At 40.5% G+C, this 19,805-nt stretch overlaps 1 protein-coding gene across 3 annotated transcripts; it reads right to left on the bottom strand.

Annotated features, from left to right (window-relative positions):
* Nucleotides 1–4,389: 4,389 nt before the first annotated feature.
* Nucleotides 4,390–18,590, bottom strand: znf831 (zinc finger protein 831). Of its 3 annotated transcripts, none has more exons than XM_072665819.1 (5): nt 17,795–18,590; nt 12,584–15,354; nt 10,736–11,179; nt 6,473–6,639; nt 4,390–5,767 (listed from the first exon to the last, which is right to left on the bottom strand). In XM_072665819.1, the coding sequence occupies exons 2-5, from the start codon at nt 15,306–15,308 to the stop codon at nt 4,982–4,984; spliced, it is 4,122 nt and encodes a 1,373-aa protein (XP_072521920.1). In that variant the 5' UTR covers nt 15,309–15,354; nt 17,795–18,590; the 3' UTR covers nt 4,390–4,981. The 3 variants fall into 3 exon arrangements, with proteins under 3 accessions (XP_072521920.1, XP_072521919.1, XP_072521918.1); XM_072665818.1 differs by having other exon boundaries at nt 10,736–15,354; nt 17,795–17,955; nt 18,388–18,589; XM_072665817.1 differs by having other exon boundaries at nt 10,736–15,354; nt 17,795–18,589.
* Nucleotides 18,591–19,805: the final 1,215 nt, after the last annotated feature.

Genomic DNA, 19,805 nt, shown 5'->3' with positions numbered 1-19,805 from the left:
AACCCATCCTCCTGTTGTCAACACTGAATAGCAGGACAAACAACAGAACAGTAAGAATAATATAGAAACAAAATAAAAAAGAAATTAAGAGCTGTGGCAAATGTCACATCAAGCTATAGATTATGAAAATGTGAGTGAAATGTGAGTGAACGTTCATGCAAGTAGAAAGTCATATGCACAGCTTTCGGAACAGGGCATCTCAATACATGGGAAAGAGATAGAACAAAAACAGGAAGAAAGGAAAAACGCTTAAATGTAATTGGACAATTGACTCATAAGCAGTTTCATGGCTAGATGTGGTCTCTTTCCTTATTAAATAATGACAAATTAGGGGGGCACCTGGTCTGGGATGATTTCAGGTGTTGAATTTGTATTTGGTAGCTCTTGACAAGGGCATAATGTGACCCAAAAGCGGTGATGATGCAGGCAATGGAGGCCATAATTAAGTTGGGGGGGCTTCAGAGAAACTTTATGAGTGGCCAAGTCAATGCACTGGTGAGCTCAGCAACACTAAAGGGCCTGGAAAGCCGCAGAAAACAGCTAAAGTAAATGAACGAAGATTTATTTTCTTGAAGAAAAAAAAAACATGATCACATTATCTAGTCAAGTCAATGGAGAGACTATGTAAAAAGTGGCTGTAATTCCCAAACGGCTTTAATCTTTGTTAAACCCCTTGAATACATAGTGTCACTGTCTAAATACTTATAGAACTGACTGGAATTGTAAAAGGTTTTATTCCAATTCCAATGATTTTGGAGCACCTCTATTGGTCCATTCATTATGAAATGTTTATACGGTGTAAAGGATGTTCAAAAGAAAGAAATGAAAATCAAATCTTTCTTTTGCAGGTTTATATCTCTGATTCAGTGTTTGTCAAAGCCCAGTTGCAATTTCTGCAAGTAACAAAAGCAGGGTAACAATAACAGCAGCCCTTTTTGAATTGCATTTATGACCTTATCTTCGGGCAAGGATTTAAGCTGCTCTCCTTGCAGCAGACAAGATGACAGTGAAGATAGCTCCCACTTGACCTTATATGTTAATCCGTGTTAAAATGCTGATGGTGAAGAATGAAATTCTCTTAGACAGGGCCACCAAGGACATGACTGGACACAGATGGATGATGACTTCATGTTTTGTTTAACCTCTCTATGCTCTTGCATAATTTTGGCTAGTCTTTCTGGACAGTTTTCCGTTGTGGGTCTACATAGAAATCTTAGTTTATTAAGTGCAAGAAACAAATATTCAAAAACATGAAGTATAAACTTGCAGTGGTCTGTGAGGTTAAAACCACATACTGCTTACAGTTTAATCATGGTGGGAAGAGCAACCCTCAAGAGAAACCATGAAAACTAATTTAAAAAGTTAAATTAGACACAGCAAAAATGCATCCTACAATAACGTGAGAATGTGTTATATGTTACAATGATTTTTAACATTTCTGATATATACTCATTGAGCACTTAGGATTTACTCATTGATACAAATATCTAGCAATACTTTTTTAAATAGCCAGACTGGTTTGAGCTGACAGAAAAGCTGGGTTAAACACAAAACCTCTCGATACAATTTTGGTGAGCAGGAAAGTGCATCTCAGAATGCACACGCATGACACATAAATCTTTAAAGCAGATGGGCTAAAGTAACAGAAGACCACAACTGTTATCAGCCAAGAACAGAAAGCTGAGGTTGCAGTGGGCAGTTAAAAACTGGAAAAATTCCAGTTGAAGACATATAGTCTGGTCTGATAATCATGATTTCACACGCACATATGGCAGGGTCCGAATTTGGAACCAACATCATGAATCCATGGACCCAACCTGCCTTGTGTCAACAGTCCAGGCTGGTGGAGGTGGTGTAATGTTTATGGACATATTTTTTGACACACTTTAATACCAGTCAATCACCACCTGAATACCACAGCCTATTTGAGTATTGTTGCTGACCATGTGCACCCCTTTCAGCATGATGAATGATGAATGACCATGTCACAAACCAAGCGTCATCTCAAACTGGTTTCATAACCATGACAATGGGTTTAGTGTTCTCCAGTGGTATGGTAGAACAGGAGATTTGTACCTGAAAACTGCAGGAATTGCGTGACACAATCATGTCAGTACCTGAGTGGACTCAATCTCAAAGAAATTAAATCTCAAAGAAAGGTTTCCAACATCTTGTGTACTCCAAATATTTGGGCATATACTCTGTTCTAATTAAATGTGTTGTTGATTTTCTAAACTAACTTCACATTCTCTGTAGAAAACACTTTTGCAAAGGGATAATTTGTCTACGTAGTAAAAAATATACAAATTTGATGTGCAAAAGTACAGACATTAAACATAATTTTTTTATTTTTTTTATTTTGTCCAATATGTTAAATATCAAAAACAGGAATTGTGTCTAACATGAGCTGAAAATGCCATATTGATGATTGTCAGCATCAGCAAAATGTGTCTATTTGACCAGAAAAAAGATCCACTCCATACTTTAAGCTTTCATCTTTAAGGAGGAGGAGAAAATCAAGCTCCACCATGCTTCATATCTAAAACACAAATCCACAGGTGTTTTCATTCATCCCTTCACTGTGAGAAAATGACTCAACATCCTTGCAAACCCACAGTTTGGAGATGATCAAGAAGCCCTTACTGACAAAAGGAAACAAAAAAGAAGGGCACAGTGCTGGAGTTACGGCTGTTCTCAGATCAAATAAAAAAACATGTCATACTGTGTCAAACATTTACACAAAATAATACAATCTGCTGTCAGAATGAACAAGTATACAGCAAAATCTATAAACATACATCAATATACACATTTTAAATATGTTTGACCACATTATTACTCTTTGTAGTTATTTCATAATGTTTTGGTTTGTGTTGTGTCAGTCTGTGTTTTTATTTGTTCTCTTTTTGTGAATTTTGATGATCGAGGCTTTTGCCTGGAACCTCTCGTTTGCTTCTGCTTTTTTCTTTTGCTTCTGAGTTTTGGCACTTTTGGCATTTTTACAGGTGGGTCTTAGGAGAAGTTCATCTTTAATCTCTATTGGTCAAATGATTTTGGAGTGACAGGCGTTCTGAAACCTAGTCATGCCCGTGCTGCCATTTTTGAACGAGTATCACTCATAACTGCAAAGAGTAATAAAGGAGTCATTTTCGCAAGATTGCACGCCTTTGCCCTCTTCTCACCGATACTGATGCCAAAATGTTGGTACATGCTTTCATTGTTTCTTGTATTGATTACTGTAATTCTCTTCTCTTCTGTCTTTCTGCTACATTGCTTAATCAGTATGTCCAAAATCAGCAGCAAAGGTCCTCACACTTACCAAATGAACTGCACACATTACTTCTGTCCTCAAGCAACTTCACTGGCTGCCAGTTGCCTTGTGCATTCAGTATAAAATCCTTCTTCTAACTCAACATGGTAATCTTAGTGAGCTTATTTATCCATACAGTTCTTCTCGTACCTCCATATCCTTTGCTTCTGTACTTCCGGCTATTCCACAAATTAAACTAACATCTGTGGGTAGCAGATCGTTCAGTGTTGTTGCTCCTTACCTCTGGAATTCTTTACCACTCTTTGTATTCTTCCACGCTCTCTTCCTTGGAAACTCAACTGAACACTGTTTTTGTTTTTTATATATTATTCTTCATAGTGTTTCGCAATATACATATATATATATATATATATATATATATATATATATATATATATATATATTCATTTTTTCTTGTAGATTTTATCATTTTGTGTGAAACGTTTGGCACAAAATGAACTCATTAACTCATAATTGACTACCCCAATGTCCAGACCTCAACATTATTGATGGGATGACGTAGATAAGGAGAAGCAGAAAATGTTCCAACCACTAAGACTTAACTTTGGAAGTGTGGCAAAATCTCTCAGCAGATTTCTGCACAAACACTGAAAGCGAGTCTCTTGAAAAGAGTGGACACTGAAATGGGATAAAGGGTGGACTTAGTAAATGCTGAAACATTTGATATTGTATTTACTTGTTGAGGCTTCTGTTTAATTTTCTGTTACAGCATATAGTTTTTTGCATTTTTCCTGACACTACAAAATAGATGGCTTTCACCTAATTGCTGCTTTGAGTAGTCCCCAATGTTTGCACTGAACTTTATATACATGCATCATTTGTTACATATGCATTTGATTCATTTCTCAGGGTCTGACCTCTCTATATGTTCTTGTACCTTATCTTTTGCAGATGTTTGGTGAATAAATTAAGATGCATTGAATCAAGATGTATGTAATATCATGTTATGAATACAAATACGCTCAGCACAGGGAGTAAGGAAATGTCAGAATGAGATGGAAGTGCCTTGGAATATATTATCATTGTTAATTTAAATAAAGAGATAAAAGTTCAAAATGTTGAGCAGGTACAGTGCATTTTATTTGGCAACAGATGGGAAATCAAATTAGTTAAGAATCACTGTAGAAGCATTAATCTTTACTGGTCGAGTGATCAGCAAAGACATTTTTCAGACATTCATTTGTAACAAATTAGTACTCAGCAGCAGCTGTTAAACAAAGCAAGTGACAGCAAAGGCCAATAAGAGACAGTGATGAGTATGTGTTTTCAGTGTCATTGCCAGAAGGTGCCTGTCTGTTGAATCTTCACATTCCTACCATCCTTAGTGTACCAATGTGTCTGTGGGAATGCAGTTTCATACATTTATTTCCTGTTTTCGGTGGTTGAGTAAGTCTTAATCACACACCGGAGCTTAACGCATTCCTGTGTGGCTGCTGTAAACCACATCCACCCAGGTGCAGTGTGGGTGAAGTACCTTATGGTGCTCAACGTGGCGTGATTCATTGTGCAGGTGCATCTATAAGTGAGTGATAGCGTGAGGACTTTCGGAGAGTAATTATACTGAACTTTTACAAGTGAACGACAAAGAGACAGTCAAAGGCACATTAGCAAAGCAAAATATTTTATGGGTATTGGCATCTGTGTGTGCTTTTACTCAAGCTCAATAACTAGTTTTCCCTCATCATCACTGCTACTGGAACTTTCCTCTCCTTCCAAGTAGCTTCCACCTGAATGGCACTGTGGTGCATTAGGCTCTATAGGAGTATGGTGTGCAGTAGATGCACATGGTTGATAAGAATGCATGGCATTACTGTTAGTTCGCTTTGGACATGGGAGATTGTTTTGTGTCAGGGTGGTATTTATTGTTTGATTGGAGTCAGCATTACAAGGTGTCGATGTCATGAAGGGTTTATCGCTTTTGTTTTCTGACAGTGGCCCCTGCATTTGTGAGGCGTTTGCATGACTTAGTAGGGTTGCAGAGTTCTTCGCCTGTGTCTCTTTCTGGACCTCCTTCTGAATGGCATTTACCAAGAGAGGGTGAGCCAAGAGATGTCCACATGTTGACTGAAGATGTCTTGCAGCACCTGACACACTGGGCACTGAGGATAATAATGTAAACCTCTCTTGACATTCAAGTGGAACTCTTTCCATCACATTTACCTCACTCTGGTCAATTAGCTTTGGAGTTTCTGCACAGTCGCTCTGTTTAACTTGTTCTGAGTTGTCAGGATGAGTGCCCGCCCTTTGACCAACATGTGTAGAGTCGTGTGAAAGGCTAGTTGCTCCACAGAGAGCTGTTGTAGCACTGCCTGAAACACTAGACGTGTCAAGCTCTGCCGATGATGATGTATTGTGACAGGCATTAGTCACAGGCTGGGAGACGTGTGAATGTGGTTCCGTTGCTGTCTGGTAGCCGTCATGAGTTTCTGTAGCCCCCTGATTGGAACAGAGATATTATATGAAGTTACTAATTGTATGAAGTTACCAATGGAGAGTCATTGAATGCCTGAGCGTGAAACTGACTTTTCCCACTAAGTTATCTTAGGGTAAGAGCAGCAGATAATGTCTTTAATTGCTATGCCTCATCATCTCTAAAACTGCAATAATTCCAATAGTGAAACATCTTGGAAAACAGTGTAGCCAAGGTTTTAAAACATTCTCAGTCCCCACTCCATATGATGTAGAGTTTATGTGGACATTAAGCTGAAATAACAATCTGATTTATATTCTCTGAGGTTGCTACAAACCAACGCATTTACATATACTTATATTCAGCTTACAGCAGATTAGAAGTCAAATCATGTTGAAGGCATTTGGGGTGTTTGAGCCTGGACTGCTTTTTGAATGAGGCACAAAACAGGGCAGACAAATAGAACTGAGGTCATTTAGATATCAGTAGTTTCTGTTACTTAAAGGCACAGTAACAGAAACAGGATAAGGAGAGCTTGGAACATTGTCATATAAAAATGAAAAAGTGAAATACAAGAAAAATGCAGGATGTAGGCCTATTAATGAAAACAGTTTCCGACAGTAAGAACATATTTTAAAAACAGTACATTTTGTTTTAAATTGCAAAACAACTGCAAATCGCACCTGTCTAGTTCCTACCCCTCCAGTTACCTCCTCTCTCCTTTGACTCACCTCTCTTTCATCCTCTTTGGCACAGTCCTCCTGTTCCATGCATTTGTTGCCCACCCTCACCCCATCTCCTCCTCCACTTTCAGGTTCCTGGGGGACCCACCCCTGGCTCCCTGTCCTAGCTTCCCTCTGGAGTTGTGAGCTTTGGAGGGAACCGCCCACTCGAGGCCCTGAGGGGGAGAACAATAAATGAATACCAGTTGTTTTGGAGGGCTGAGAAGCCTTCCTCTGCTTGCAGTTCTGTAGCTGTAGCTGGGTCTCAGCTTGTCCCACAGGTTCCCCGGGGTATTTGATTGTATGCAAGCTCCAAAGATTGAATTCCAAGAATTGTAATTTTTTCACCTGGCTAGAGCTGGGACATGTAGAGGTGTAATTAGCTTGCTGATTAAGACAAGGTGTTTTTAACACCTCCTGCCTGCCTGTCTCAGAGAGAAAAAAGCAGGGTGGGTAAAAACAATATGACCTATTTTACGACAACATGGACAGACAAACCTTTCCTTATCCTAACGTTGCCTAAATAAAGTTTCAAACTAGCTTTAAAAACTTTGAAGCCCAACGTTCAAATGTGAGCTATAGATGTTCTGGCTGATCTGGAACATGTGGCTCATTGAGAAAAAAAAAACTCACAAATGAGGAAGAAATATTGTGACAGCTTGACAGTGTATACCTATACACGTATTAACATGTGGGACAATATATTACGATGCAGCAGATATAGATTTAATTGTCTTGATGAAAAACTATTGGTCAGATCCTCCAGGGCGTGTTTGGGTTGGCTGAACTTTTGAGCATGCCTCTGTGCAACGTTGCTCTAAGAGGAGGCTGCGTTCGGATTTCAGATCATATGTCAGTCGTCTGGAATGGAGACAGGCGTAAAATCCCCCTAACCCCTGGGTCTGTGCTACACAGGGTCTTTGGGGGGACCATCTTCCTGGGGCCTCCTCCGAAACTATTTGATCAATCAAAGCCACCTAGGACAGGATAGTTAAGTGTGATGTGGCCACTGCAAAAATAAAGTCCCTTGAGAAAACTAAACTACAGAGGTCAGCCCTTGCGCCAAAGGCCTTCTCAGATGCTTATGTTCAGATCCTTTGGCACAGAGTGAAGAATGCTTTTACTAAGCAGGCTTATCAAGAAAGACAGACATTTTGTTTATGCTTAGCCCTTCTGATCGACCTCTGACCTCTCCCATATTTGTTACTGTGACTAATTCGTGTGGCCTGTGACCTATTGAAAGGGAATCTCTTTGGAGTGCCACAGGGCACAATCAACACTATCAGGACTTTAAAGGATTAAATGTTTTTTTTTAAACAAGGTGTTGACAAAGTGACTGTGAATGATCAGGAAAAGGCCAGGTCAGTTTATGGACATAGCAAAAGAAGAGACCAAAACACGCAAAGGACAAAGTAAATGGTTAGATAAACTAAATGATTCATCTGGAGATTTAAACCAGGCTGTGCCTTCCAAATATTCTGATACACGTATCATTAGTGTTAGTATATAGTACTAGTACACATATTTTTTTTATTCTGCAAACTGTTGAATGTAATCTTTAAATAAAATATAGATGAACTGAGGTCTAGCTGTAACATTTCTAATGCACTGATATCGAAATAGTTAATAAATGAACGTTTTACAGTCAGACTTGGCAGATATTCTTGGGTGAAGGAGAGTATCAGATTTTATTAAACTGGACAACCGAAAAATAAAGGTTGGGAAAGAATGTTTAAATTGTACCAGAGACACATTTACAGTGACCAGTCACTGTGATAGAAGGTGGTCGCCTGGACAAAATTTTGCTTTTCAGCATTCTTGGACTTTCCTTTTAAAAACATTCACACTGATTGGTTTCAAGACTAGTTCCATAGTCTTTAGTTTTTTTCCTTTGGCGCTAACAACCAAAACTGTACAAATCCTTCGTTTATTGACTTTGATTTGTTACCCCAGTGTTAATGCTAATGAAGTCATACAGTCTCTCTGAGGTTTCTGAAAGGTTCAGCAGATATTGCCAATGTTTATGCAACTGCACTGTGTAATCCAGTATAAATCTTATTAGAGTAATGTATTTGAGCAATAGACTGATGAAAGTGTGAAGTGTCAACAGTCTTGTTGTCAGAAAGCCTATAAGCTATATAACAGACCAAAAGCAGTGAAATTACCGGAAGAGAACTGTTATGCAATAAACACACATTATTTACAGGTTATTGTCGACTTTACTGATTGCCTGCAGATGCCTGAGTTTTTGGGGTTTTTTTCTGTTTATAATCTGGAAGCTGTGCATGTTCTGTGATCCTGTGCTACATTATAATAGGAAGAGTTAACTTTTTATCTGTTGTCTCCACCTTGTGGAGATCTCTAGTTATGTTTATTTTACTTATGGTGACAAGATTCACCTTAGACTTGTCAACACAAAAGAGTAAGTTAGAATTCTTTGCAGTTGACTATTCAGTTATTTAACACTTCACTGTAAACAAAAATGGTTCTAAATGGTACTGAAAATGAGTTTAACCATTTGGTGCTATATTGAACCAAAAGATCTGCATAGAAAGATCTACACATGGCTTTCCACTAATGTGAACAACTCCAATAACCAGACGAAGAACCATTTAAGGATCTGAATTCTTTGAGTGCTATATACAGTCATGCCCGAAAGTATTCATACCCCTGGCAAAGTTTGACTTAAATTTACTTTTATTTAACCAGAAGTTATATTTTTGCCTTGAAACGACACAGGCATCTCCCAGGAGATAACACGATGATGTACAAGAGGCATCATTGTGGGAAAAAGTATTTCTCAGCTTTTATACACATTTGAACAAAAAGTGGCATGTCCAAAATTATTCATACCCTTTGAAAACTGTCACAGTATATGGGAAAATCCAAAGTTCTATACCATTCCAAATAGTCCAAGCTGTTTTAAAGCATCCTAATTACCCTGATTCATTGGGAACAGCTGTTTTAATCAACTCAACAGGAGAAAAACAGCAGCTCTCTGCAGTTGGTTTGTGGACAGTCATGGCTAAGACAAAGGAGCTCACTAAGGACCTGGTGAAGAAATGGTTAGCAGACAAAAACATTAATGTTTTGCAGTGGCCCAGCCAGAGTCCTGACTTGAATCCAATTGAGAATCTGTGGAGGGAGCTAAAGATCAGGGTGATGGCAAGGAGACCCTCGAACCTCAAAGAGTTGGAGCTCATCACTAAAGATGAATGGGCAAAAATACCAGTGGAGACATGCAAAAAGCTGGTCAGCAATTACAGGAAGCGTTTGATTGCTGTAATAGCCAATAAAGGCTTTTCTATTAATTATTGAGAAGGGTATGAATAATTTTGGACATGCCACTTTTTGTTCAAATGTGTATAAAAGCTGAGAAATATTTTTTCCCACAATGATGCCTCTTGTACATCATCATGTTATCTCCTGGGAGATGCCTGTGTCATTTCCAGGCAAAAATATAATTTCTGGTTAAATAAAAGTAAATTTAAGTCAAACTTTGACAGGGGTATGAATACTTTTGGGCATGACTGTACATTATATTTGCAAATGTTTCTGGACACCCCTTCTAACACGCTTGTCTAGACCCTGTATATTCATATCATATTCAAGTATTGCCAATAGAACAGGACTCTCTAGGGCAGATAAATATGAAACTTTTGACACAATGCCTAATGCCAGGTGTGGACTAGAGGGGTTTAAAGCCCCCCTAGCAATGAGCTGTGGAGCAGTGTAAGTTTTGGATGAGTGTTGTAATCGTCATGTTTGCTTTGATGGCTTTGCCATAATGCTACCATATTATTCCTATACTTAATGTAATGTTATTTAGCTAAGTGTCACTGTCACCCAAAAACCTTGTATCTCCAAAATAGCAACTTTACAGCTTAAGGAAAACTGTCTTCATTTTTAATGGAAGTCAGTGTAGCTCCTCTTGGAGCATGAAAAAACATGAATACATGACATTTTTGCATGGCAGCAATACACTAAATACACTTTATGTCCAAACCTATCCAGACTCCTCTACCTATTAGTGAGTTGACACAGATCTTCAATTGCACGCACACACAGCTAATGGAACGCTTCAACAAGGGGGGTATAAAAGATCCTCAGCACTGGACCATAGAGAAGTGGAACTGAATTTTATATATGGATGGAGCTCCATCCTGTACCTCTAGGATGAGCTGGAGTGGGGTTGGTAACCTAATAAACTAACTATATGTTAAGTCACATAGTGCATGATTTTCAACAAAAGAATGATGTAGTTGAACCTACCTGTGAATAAATCCTGATTGACTGGGTCCAAACCACAAGAGGCCTCTCCACAGTTGATACTTTTCTCTTGAATACTCTCGGACACTGGCTTGTCTGACTCAAAATAGGCACTTGTCACATGATCAGTGCTGGCTGCCAATGCTGTGACTTCCTCCCTGTTACTCAACGTGATTTTTGTTCCCAAGGTAGAGCAGTGCTGCTGGGACAAATGCACAGAAGCTTGGCTTGGAGTGTAAGCTTGGTTTCCCTGTGCTTCATGCATCAGTTTGGAGGTGTCCATTTTGCTCACACCTCTCTGATTAAGAGGTTTGTACTGGCATACCATGTTGGTTAACACACTTTCTGTGCTGATGTGTCTCTCAGTTGCAGCAGAGGTGCAAGATAACCAACATGATTTGGGCTGACTTGGCTGAACTATAGAGAGTGGCTCTTCTTGGTTGGATGCTGTTGATGAGAAGGAGGCAGGTTGGAGCAGAGGTGCTTCAAAGACACATGATGATTCAGCTTTTGTTTGTACCATCTCTCCTTGAGCAGTTTTAGAAATACCTGCTCTAGGATGAAGTGAATTGTGCTGTCCTGCAAGCATTATTTTGGATGTCTCTGGAACTTCTGGAAAGAATTTAACAATGTCCTTTGATAACATAGACCGACTCTCTGTGGATGTTTCAGGTTTGCTGAGTGAGGCTATAGATGTGTCTGTTGCTCCTAGGTTATCTGTAGTGTCTTGACAACATCCCGCAAGCTTAAGGCCTTTTAAAGCATTGCTGTCCACATGTTCCGGGCTTAGCAATGTACTCTGTTGCTGTAACATATTTACGCTGGGGTCGATTGCAGCTAAAACATGATGCTCTATATTTGAACCTAAACTTGAAATAACTCCTTTAGGGCAAGAATCTGTTAAATAAATATTTTGAGGATGTAAATTACAAAGCGATTTGGTACCCTTTGTCTCGTTTGTATCTGTTGATCCAACTGAAATTCGTGTTATGTCTGAAATTTCACTTGGCTTCTTCAGGTTTACATTTCCCTGTTCCATACACAGTTTTGTTCCTGTATGCCCAGGACATTGTTTATGTATTCCTTGTGGAACACCTGTTGGCTTTGTGTCTGCCAAAGAGTTTTCAGGATTCTTGTTGACAAGAGAATGACTCCCATCCAGTTTTGGAAAGGCTTGTTTTTCAATCTGTGGTTCTATCAGAGCTAACTGCTCATCTGAAATGAGTTGCATGACTATCTGAAGGTCTGCTGTTCGCACATAAAAAGTGTCCTGAGCCAAGGACTGTGAGTCATTCACTAATAACATCTTGCCCTCAAACTGGGCTCCCTGGAAGGCAGTGTGGCTTATTTCCACCGGGATGCTTTCCGTTGAGCTCTGACATGCTGTGGCATGCTTGTCCAGTGTAGGTCCTGGTTGCTGCCTTGAGATAGCTGCAGATGTTACAGGACTGTTGTGTGCTGCAGACCCCATAGTTGTAGCAGAAATATGGATGGGTTTTGTCGATGTAGGTGAGTGACTCAGTGATGAGTCCAAGCTGTGCGTTGTGCCAACCACGACAGATTGATTTTGCCCCAAGGCTGTGAACGTTTGAAGAGGCTGACTCAGAACTGATGGTGTTGAAGCTCCGACCTTGCTGTGGATTGTGTATGTAGTACACTGATTTTGGATTGGCATGTTAACATGCTTGTCCTCTGGGATTAAGGAGGCTAGTGTTGGTGTAACTGAAATAACTGATGTCGGTGTGTAGGTATTAGGCTGATAATGTGTCTGGGCTTCACTAGCATTCTGCTCTGTACATACAACAGGTGTTGTAGACTTTGTCATTGTTATGGATGCTGTATTGGAAGTACCTTGTTGTTCCTGTCCATAAGACATCATTGTTGTTGCCAAGTGATTTTGTGTTGTAGATGATGTACTTGGTCCAGGATCACACTGCTGGGCAGACTGGTTGCTCAGCATTAAAGTCTGGCTGAGCGAAGACTGATCCAGTGAAGAATGATTACTAACACAAGGATCTGACACTCCATCTGTAGAACATGGTATCTTCAGCTGGTACTTGGGAAGGAAGCTGGTCTTGGCTTGAGAAACAGAGATGCTAGAAGAGGCAGATGGAGACCCAGATGCCCCACTCACGTTGGTCCCAAAAAGTGGAGAGCTGTGCCTCTTGAAAAGGAGTTGTGAATGATTTGAAGTAGATGGATTGCTGAAGCTGGCTTTCCTGTGAATATTTAACCTGTTGTCCGTATCCAGTGCACTTATGTTTGATGCTTGAAATACATCACCACATACTGATTGTAACGATTGGCTGATTACATCCCGTAGGTTGGTGTTTTCCTCAATTTTTCTAGAAGTTAAAACACATTTCTGCCTCTGCAATAAATCTGTATTTTCCATTCTGGCACAAAGATCATCCTCTGTTTTTGGTTTCTTTCTTTCTGAAGGGATGGGACCTCTTGAAAATTGTGTTTCTGTTCCTTTGTTTTTTTCTTCTGTGCCCGACGTGAGAGTTGTCTCAGTGTTTAAGTCAGGCTTTTGATCGTCTGTCTTTTTGGTCGAACCATGCTGCATTTGCCCAGTTGTTTGTTCCATCAAAGGACTTTGCAGGAGTACATAGGAGGGAACAACCTGACTGGATGTCTGTGCTGTGAACACATTAACAGCAGGGGGCAGAGATGCAGCAGAGCAGGAAATAAAGCTTAAAGACCCAGATGAATTGTTATCTCTCTGTTGGCTTATTTGAATCCCCTGGCTTTCTGTTTGCTCCAGGCTAGGTGCAGTCTTTCTACTCTTCAGGAGGCTATCTTTCTCTGTGCTGTAGAGCTTCTTAAATGTCCCACCTCCGTACATGTACCATTTATTGTAGGCAAACTTCTGTGCTTTTTTCCTACGGCATCTTTTGACACCTGACTCTGTTGAAGTGTCGCCGCAGTCTCCGTCTGAGCTGAGACTACTGTGACTGCTTCTTTCTGTTGATAATCCTTCTGCTATGGATAGGCAGTCCACCGCTACCTGTCTGACCAGCGAGCGATGGGGTGCATGTTGATCTACTGACTTGAATGGGCAGATGTTGCCTGCACTACATCTTCTGCTCAATGGAATACTGTCTCCTTGATAGGAGAAAGCAGTCCTATCATTATTCTGTATGCCCACGCTAAATGGCAAAGAGCTGCTCCGCGTTAATGGTGCATGTTCCAAGTTTGTAGAGTGCTGGGTAGGCACAGAGCTGTACACGACCCTACCTTTCCGATCTGGCGTCTGCAAACTGGAGACTTGGTGCTTGCTACTCCTCATCTCGAAATGGAATGAGTCTTTATATGTGTAAGGCATAGGAAGATCAATGCTGCCTTGTTTTGACAGCACAGTTTTCCTTGGCCGCACATTGACCAGATGTTTGTCATCCACTAACACACTGTTTTCAGATATCAGCTTCAAGATGTGTTCCTCCAGCTTTTGTTTCTCCTGAACAGATACCTTGCTTTTGGCATCATCAGTGGTCACATCAGATGGTTTATTGGAGCTTTCAGGTTCCTGCAGTTCCATGCTAGCTTCTGGCAAAGACTCCATGCTTTCATGTAAAGTATCTCCAGGGCTGGAAGTCAAGTGCTGTTCACTGCTTTCACTAAAGCCTGAGTCTGTGCTATCATAGCTTTGAGACTTCCCTCTGGAAAGCTTGGGGAAGAGGGCCTCCTGCCTTTGAAGAGGAGTGCGATTTGGAGTCAGGGGAGCACGTCCATCTCCAGCTGGGCTTTTTGTGTGTATGGAAGTGGCCTCGTTTTTGCCATTAGGTGCTAATTGTATCCTCTGGCCTGCAGAGTTTAAGATCTCCTGTTGTCCATGCACTGGTGAAGCAACGAGTCCAACCACTGCCGCTTTGCGTAAGGCCCACTCTGTGTCAGATGTTGGCTTCCCTTCTGCTAAAGTAACCTGAGTTGAACTGAATGTAGTCACTGTTACAGCGGGTACGACACTTTCACTCTTGTTTACGTCGCCTGACTCTTCACTTTGTAATTCCAGGGAAGGACTCGAGCACGTTTCTCTTGAGCTCTCTGTGCTCTCTTGGCTGCTGAAGGCACCTTTTCCAGATTCACTGGAGAGACGAGCATGAGCTTGGGTCCGCTTGTGCTTGTAGAGGTTGCTCTGCGTCTTGAAGGAGATGCCACAAGTGGTGCAGGGATAAGGCCTCTCCCCAGTGTGGCAGCGGAGGTGCTTCTCCAGCACGCTGGGCTTCAGGCAGTCCCGTCCACAGTGTGGGCACACGTGCTTCCCTGCAGACTTGGGTCTGGGTGAGGTCACTGGAGTGTCAGGCCTTTGCTGTTGGACAGCCGCTCCGCCGGCTATGTGCAGTGTCAGAATGGGCAGAGCCTGGTTGCTGCACATCACCGGCAGAGGTAGAGGGATGACTGCTGCGTCCTGCATGGCTGCTGGCTGGGCCGGAGAGCATGTTGGCAGGCCAGGCATGGGTTGGAGGTACATAGCTGTCAGTGGGGCCTGAACACGCATCTCTTTCCCCCTCTGCATGGAGACCGAATGCTGAGGCTCGGCAGCTCTCACAAAGCCTTGCTTGCCAGTTGCCATGGTAACAGTGCCCTCGTGATGTTCGGAGACTGAGCCTTCTAATTACCTGCAAAAAGGAAACACAGTTTGCATTAGGCCTCTGCTCTGATGGATCAAAGAGTCCCTCCCCCTGTATGAATAGGAATGCAAGTAATGTAATGTAAGCAATTTGATACTAGCTTCCAAAGAAGTAATAGACTGTGTGATATTCCATAGAGAATCAACATCACTACAAAGAAATACAAAAGTTCAAGGGATTGAATAAAACAGAGGATCAGACCATTTTTTTGTTTTCTTATATGCAACATCATGTGCTTATCAAAGCTTATTAATCATACAGTGTGTTACAGTAAGGAGTGTAGCTTGCATTAACAACACCAGATGGACAAAAGAACACCTGCTCATTCATTGTTTCTTACAAAATCAAGAGTATTAAAACACTTTATTGATCCTGCGTTTGCTGGAGTTACTGTTTCTACGGTCCAGGAAAGACTGTCTACTATATATCGAAGCATTGCTGCGGGTATTTTTAAACCCCTCTAGCCCACCCCTGGCATTAGGCATGGTGCCACTAGGTTCATGTTTATCTGTTCCAGAGAGCCCTATTTTATTGCCATTCTCTACAAGCTGACGAGACAAGCTGTATGTGTGCATTTGCACATCTGTGTCTTAAAGTGGCTGAATGTATTCATTAAAGGGGATGTCCACAAACATTTGGACATATAATTGACATTATGGTGCACAGGAGCAGAAAACCAGAAACCTCTTGTGAGTGTGAAATTGTAATGAAACTGTGCTGAAGCTAAGAGTCAGGAAGGGGCCGACCTAAAAGGCTAACAAGAATCTTTCAATTGCAGAAAACACATCCTTTCTATTTGCATACTGCAGAAACACACAGAGATGTAATCAAAGGCAGTGTGGTATAGCTATGACTCATACTGAAGAGTACTGGGGCCCCTTAAACTACAGCTAGCTCATTTACATACATGCACTAAATTGTGCAAGCAATTAAAAAAGTTCACTTCCAGTTTATCACAGTGAAAGAAGTCACATTCACTGTTTTGGTAAGTAAGTACAAAGTAAGCAAAAATATATTTATACTAGATTTTTGAAAGACACATACATATTGTCAACCATTGATAGAAAACACTACAAAAAAACAAAAAACAATGTGATGCTTTGGACTTCAATAGCATTACAAATAACTTAATCATTTATCGGTAGAATTAATTAGAGATCTTATTGCAATAAAATGTTGCAAAAAAGTGACAGTATAGACAAGTACTTACGGACTGAATATTTTTTCTTTAAAATAAAGGAAAAATTCAGAACAGATTGAAGTATTGTTGAATAAACCTCCATCAGTGAATAACAGAAGAGACATAGAAAATGCTGTAAAATGATCTCCTATCAGTTTCCTCAACACTGTATCATCACATCACTAACACAGAGTCAAACTGTCCATATTTTTGTGAACATGCTAATCAGAGACTGACAGACCAAACATTTGGTTAAAATTGTTCACTCTGATCATTGTAATCAATTCAGGCAATGAAATAAAAGGTGAGGTCTCACAGTCTATTAATCCTGCAGAAACTGGCACAGCTTATTGTTTTTACCTGTTGGTTGAACTACTATTTCCTAACTTTGGACAGTTACCTATTTTTACATTGTAAATATATATAGCTGTTAACATAGATTTTTACTTTTACATAATAAATTCTCATCCTAATGAGTATGACTTCCATAGGCTTTTATTTAGAGCTTGCATAGGCTTATATGTGTAGAATGTATATTGGCCACAAGACTTACAATAAGTTGACAATAATTTTTGTATACCAAAACTTTGAATCCCTTTAAACAGTTCTGTCTATAGTTCTACCTACAAGACTCCAGAACATCTAGGATGCTTGAGTAACCATGTCTTCTCTCTTATATCTTGCAGTGATCTTGTCTGTTTGTTTGCCTTTCTATCACCTGCAGGAACTCCTTTTCTGTCTTTCAGTCTACCTCTCCATTAAGGTCCTGAGAATATTTCCATTTTGCTGTCACATTTCTTAAATCACTGTTTACTTTACCAGTCAAAATGCCAGGAGCACCTATGCTTGACACACAGTGCTTGCCACAATTTTCCAAAAGTGAAAGGATGATGGCTTCTCAAAGAGCGCTTTGTTCTTTTTAATATCTGCCGAAATTAGTGTACTTAACAGGATTGACATATGAATTCATTCTAACTAATGCTTCTTAGGCCATGGATCATTATTTAGACCGTATGGCACTTTTTTTCTATTCCCCCCATTTTACAATAAAAACATTCTTATAACAAGAAGAATCCAGAAGTAGCAGACCCTCACTGGGGATCTCTTTTAAATGCTATCTGTCTTTCTTTGAACCACAGCCCCTTGTGAAGGACTTCCCTATCTCCAGAGCTCATCGAAAGATTAAGAAGAGTGTGACTAAGAGGACTGAGAACACAAAGTACACAAAGACAATTGCAGGTTACTCACCAGAGGTCCGCCTGCTGGAGAAGCTGTTTCAGCTGAAGTTTGGCTGCTTATATCCACGTGCTAAAGGGAATCCATTGACTGGCTTAAGAGCACGATGAGAGCACTTGGGGACCATAACAGAGAGTGTGGCACTCTTTTTTGCCTGAGGCCCTGTTCCTCTTCTGGTTTTGTTTCAGCCGTTTGCACAAGTGATGGAGGAAATACAAAACGTCATTCATGCAAATGGGAGTGGATGACGGGGATCACACAAAGCCAAATGCAGAGACAGAGAGAGAGCGAGAGAGAGGGACAGAGAGAGAAAGAACCAAAGAAAGAAAGAGAGAGTGCGAGAGAGAGAGAGAAAGAGAGAGAGAGAGAGAGAGAGAGAGGGAGAGAGAACAGAAGGGGTGCACAGTGACAATACTTTGAAGCCAAGCTGCTCAGGGTAAAAAGATCATGCAAAGAGATGGAGAAGCGAAGGAGGACCAAACAGACTGACGGTCATTGAGAGGCAGCAGATGGGCAGGGATCGGGGTGGACAGAGAGAATACAGAACCGAAAGTGACAACAGAATCTGTGTTCAAAAGAGGAAGTGCGTTCACATGCAGACTTACCTCAAACTGAACATTTCACACATGCACACACACATGCGCACACACGCGTGCACATACACTCCACACATCCGTTGGCAGCCTCACTCTGCACTGTTAGTCAGTCAGTACCTGACTTCTAGCTCTGATTCTATCTTACTCCCTCAGTTACCCACACACCCACACACCCCTACTCACACACACACACACACACACACAAGAGAGGAGAAGTGTAGCCATGTGTGGGTGTAGAACATGCGCGGGTGTAATTTTTTCCTTTTTTTCTGCCTTTTTGTTTTTCTATTTCAATGTGTCAGAAATGTAACCGTCCAATAGTCCAGCCACAAACCACTGAAACAAGCCACTCCTACTCCTTTGTCATTTAAAGCCAGTAATAAGAAGTATATGCATTAAACAGTGTCAAGCAAATGTTTGGGCACACCTGGTCAAAATATCTAATAAATATCAGGGTTTTTTCGTACATTTTAAGCCAGATTACTTTTTATTTCTGTCTAGTGCAGTTTCAACACAACAAAATATGAAAAGGGCCAAAAGCAAACTTGCTTGGCACCCTGCATGGTAAGTACTAAGTTAAACCCCCTTTGAGGAGGGGGACTGTGATGGTCATGGCTAAACTGCTTGTATCTCATGGGGTAGTAGAAGGAAGCTGTCCTCAGCTTTTTACAGACAGAGCGATGTTTGCCTCCAGAATGTGCTGGTATTTAGTTAAAGCCATTCTTCCTTCTACCAGTGAAATGTTCTTCATGCCACTGGCTACAACACTTGCCCAAAGCATGATTGAGCCACCTTCAGTTGGAGAGGGGTTCCTCAGAGCTTTGTTCGTTCTTGAAACATTTTTCAGACAGTATTGCTACATTTTCTATATTTTTATTTATAAATGCTTTGGGCCTGTGTAGATGTTCTTTTGGACTTCTGACAGGGATTTGAGGACGCAGCAATGGTTTTCTATTTATGACACTTTAATGAAGGTCATATTTGTGTAGGTGTCACTCCACAGTAGAAAAGTTTCAACATGCTTTTTGAAGATCAGTTCATCTTCTACTCATGTAACTATTCAGAATAACCGAAACTGTACTACACTGACACTTGCTTCAGAAAGAAAGACAGAAAACATTCCCAGTCTGTGTCTCTAATTTAGTTTGGCCCCAAATATTACATTGTCATGTGAACACACAGCTGAAAAACTACAAACTAGTTACACTGTAAAGCTGCAGTTTGTAATCTTTTGCTTCAGACAGTACAGTTCTGTGAGAATGTGTATTTGCTGATATTGTGCAAGTATAATTTTTTCAGTGTCTCATTTTTCATCTTTCATTTTTTATTTAATCATCTTGTTTAAAGAGGCATTATTATGTAATTCAAACAATTACACTTTATTACAGTCTATACAAATGGAACATCACCAACTAATACAATACACA

The sequence above is a fragment of the Salminus brasiliensis genome, chromosome 21 (assembly GCF_030463535.1).
Source record: "Salminus brasiliensis chromosome 21, fSalBra1.hap2, whole genome shotgun sequence".
NCBI classification, from domain to species: Eukaryota; Metazoa; Chordata; class Actinopteri; order Characiformes; family Bryconidae; genus Salminus; species Salminus brasiliensis.
The sequence above is the reverse complement of the archived record's forward strand: the minus strand, read 5'-3'. Positions and strand labels throughout refer to the sequence as shown.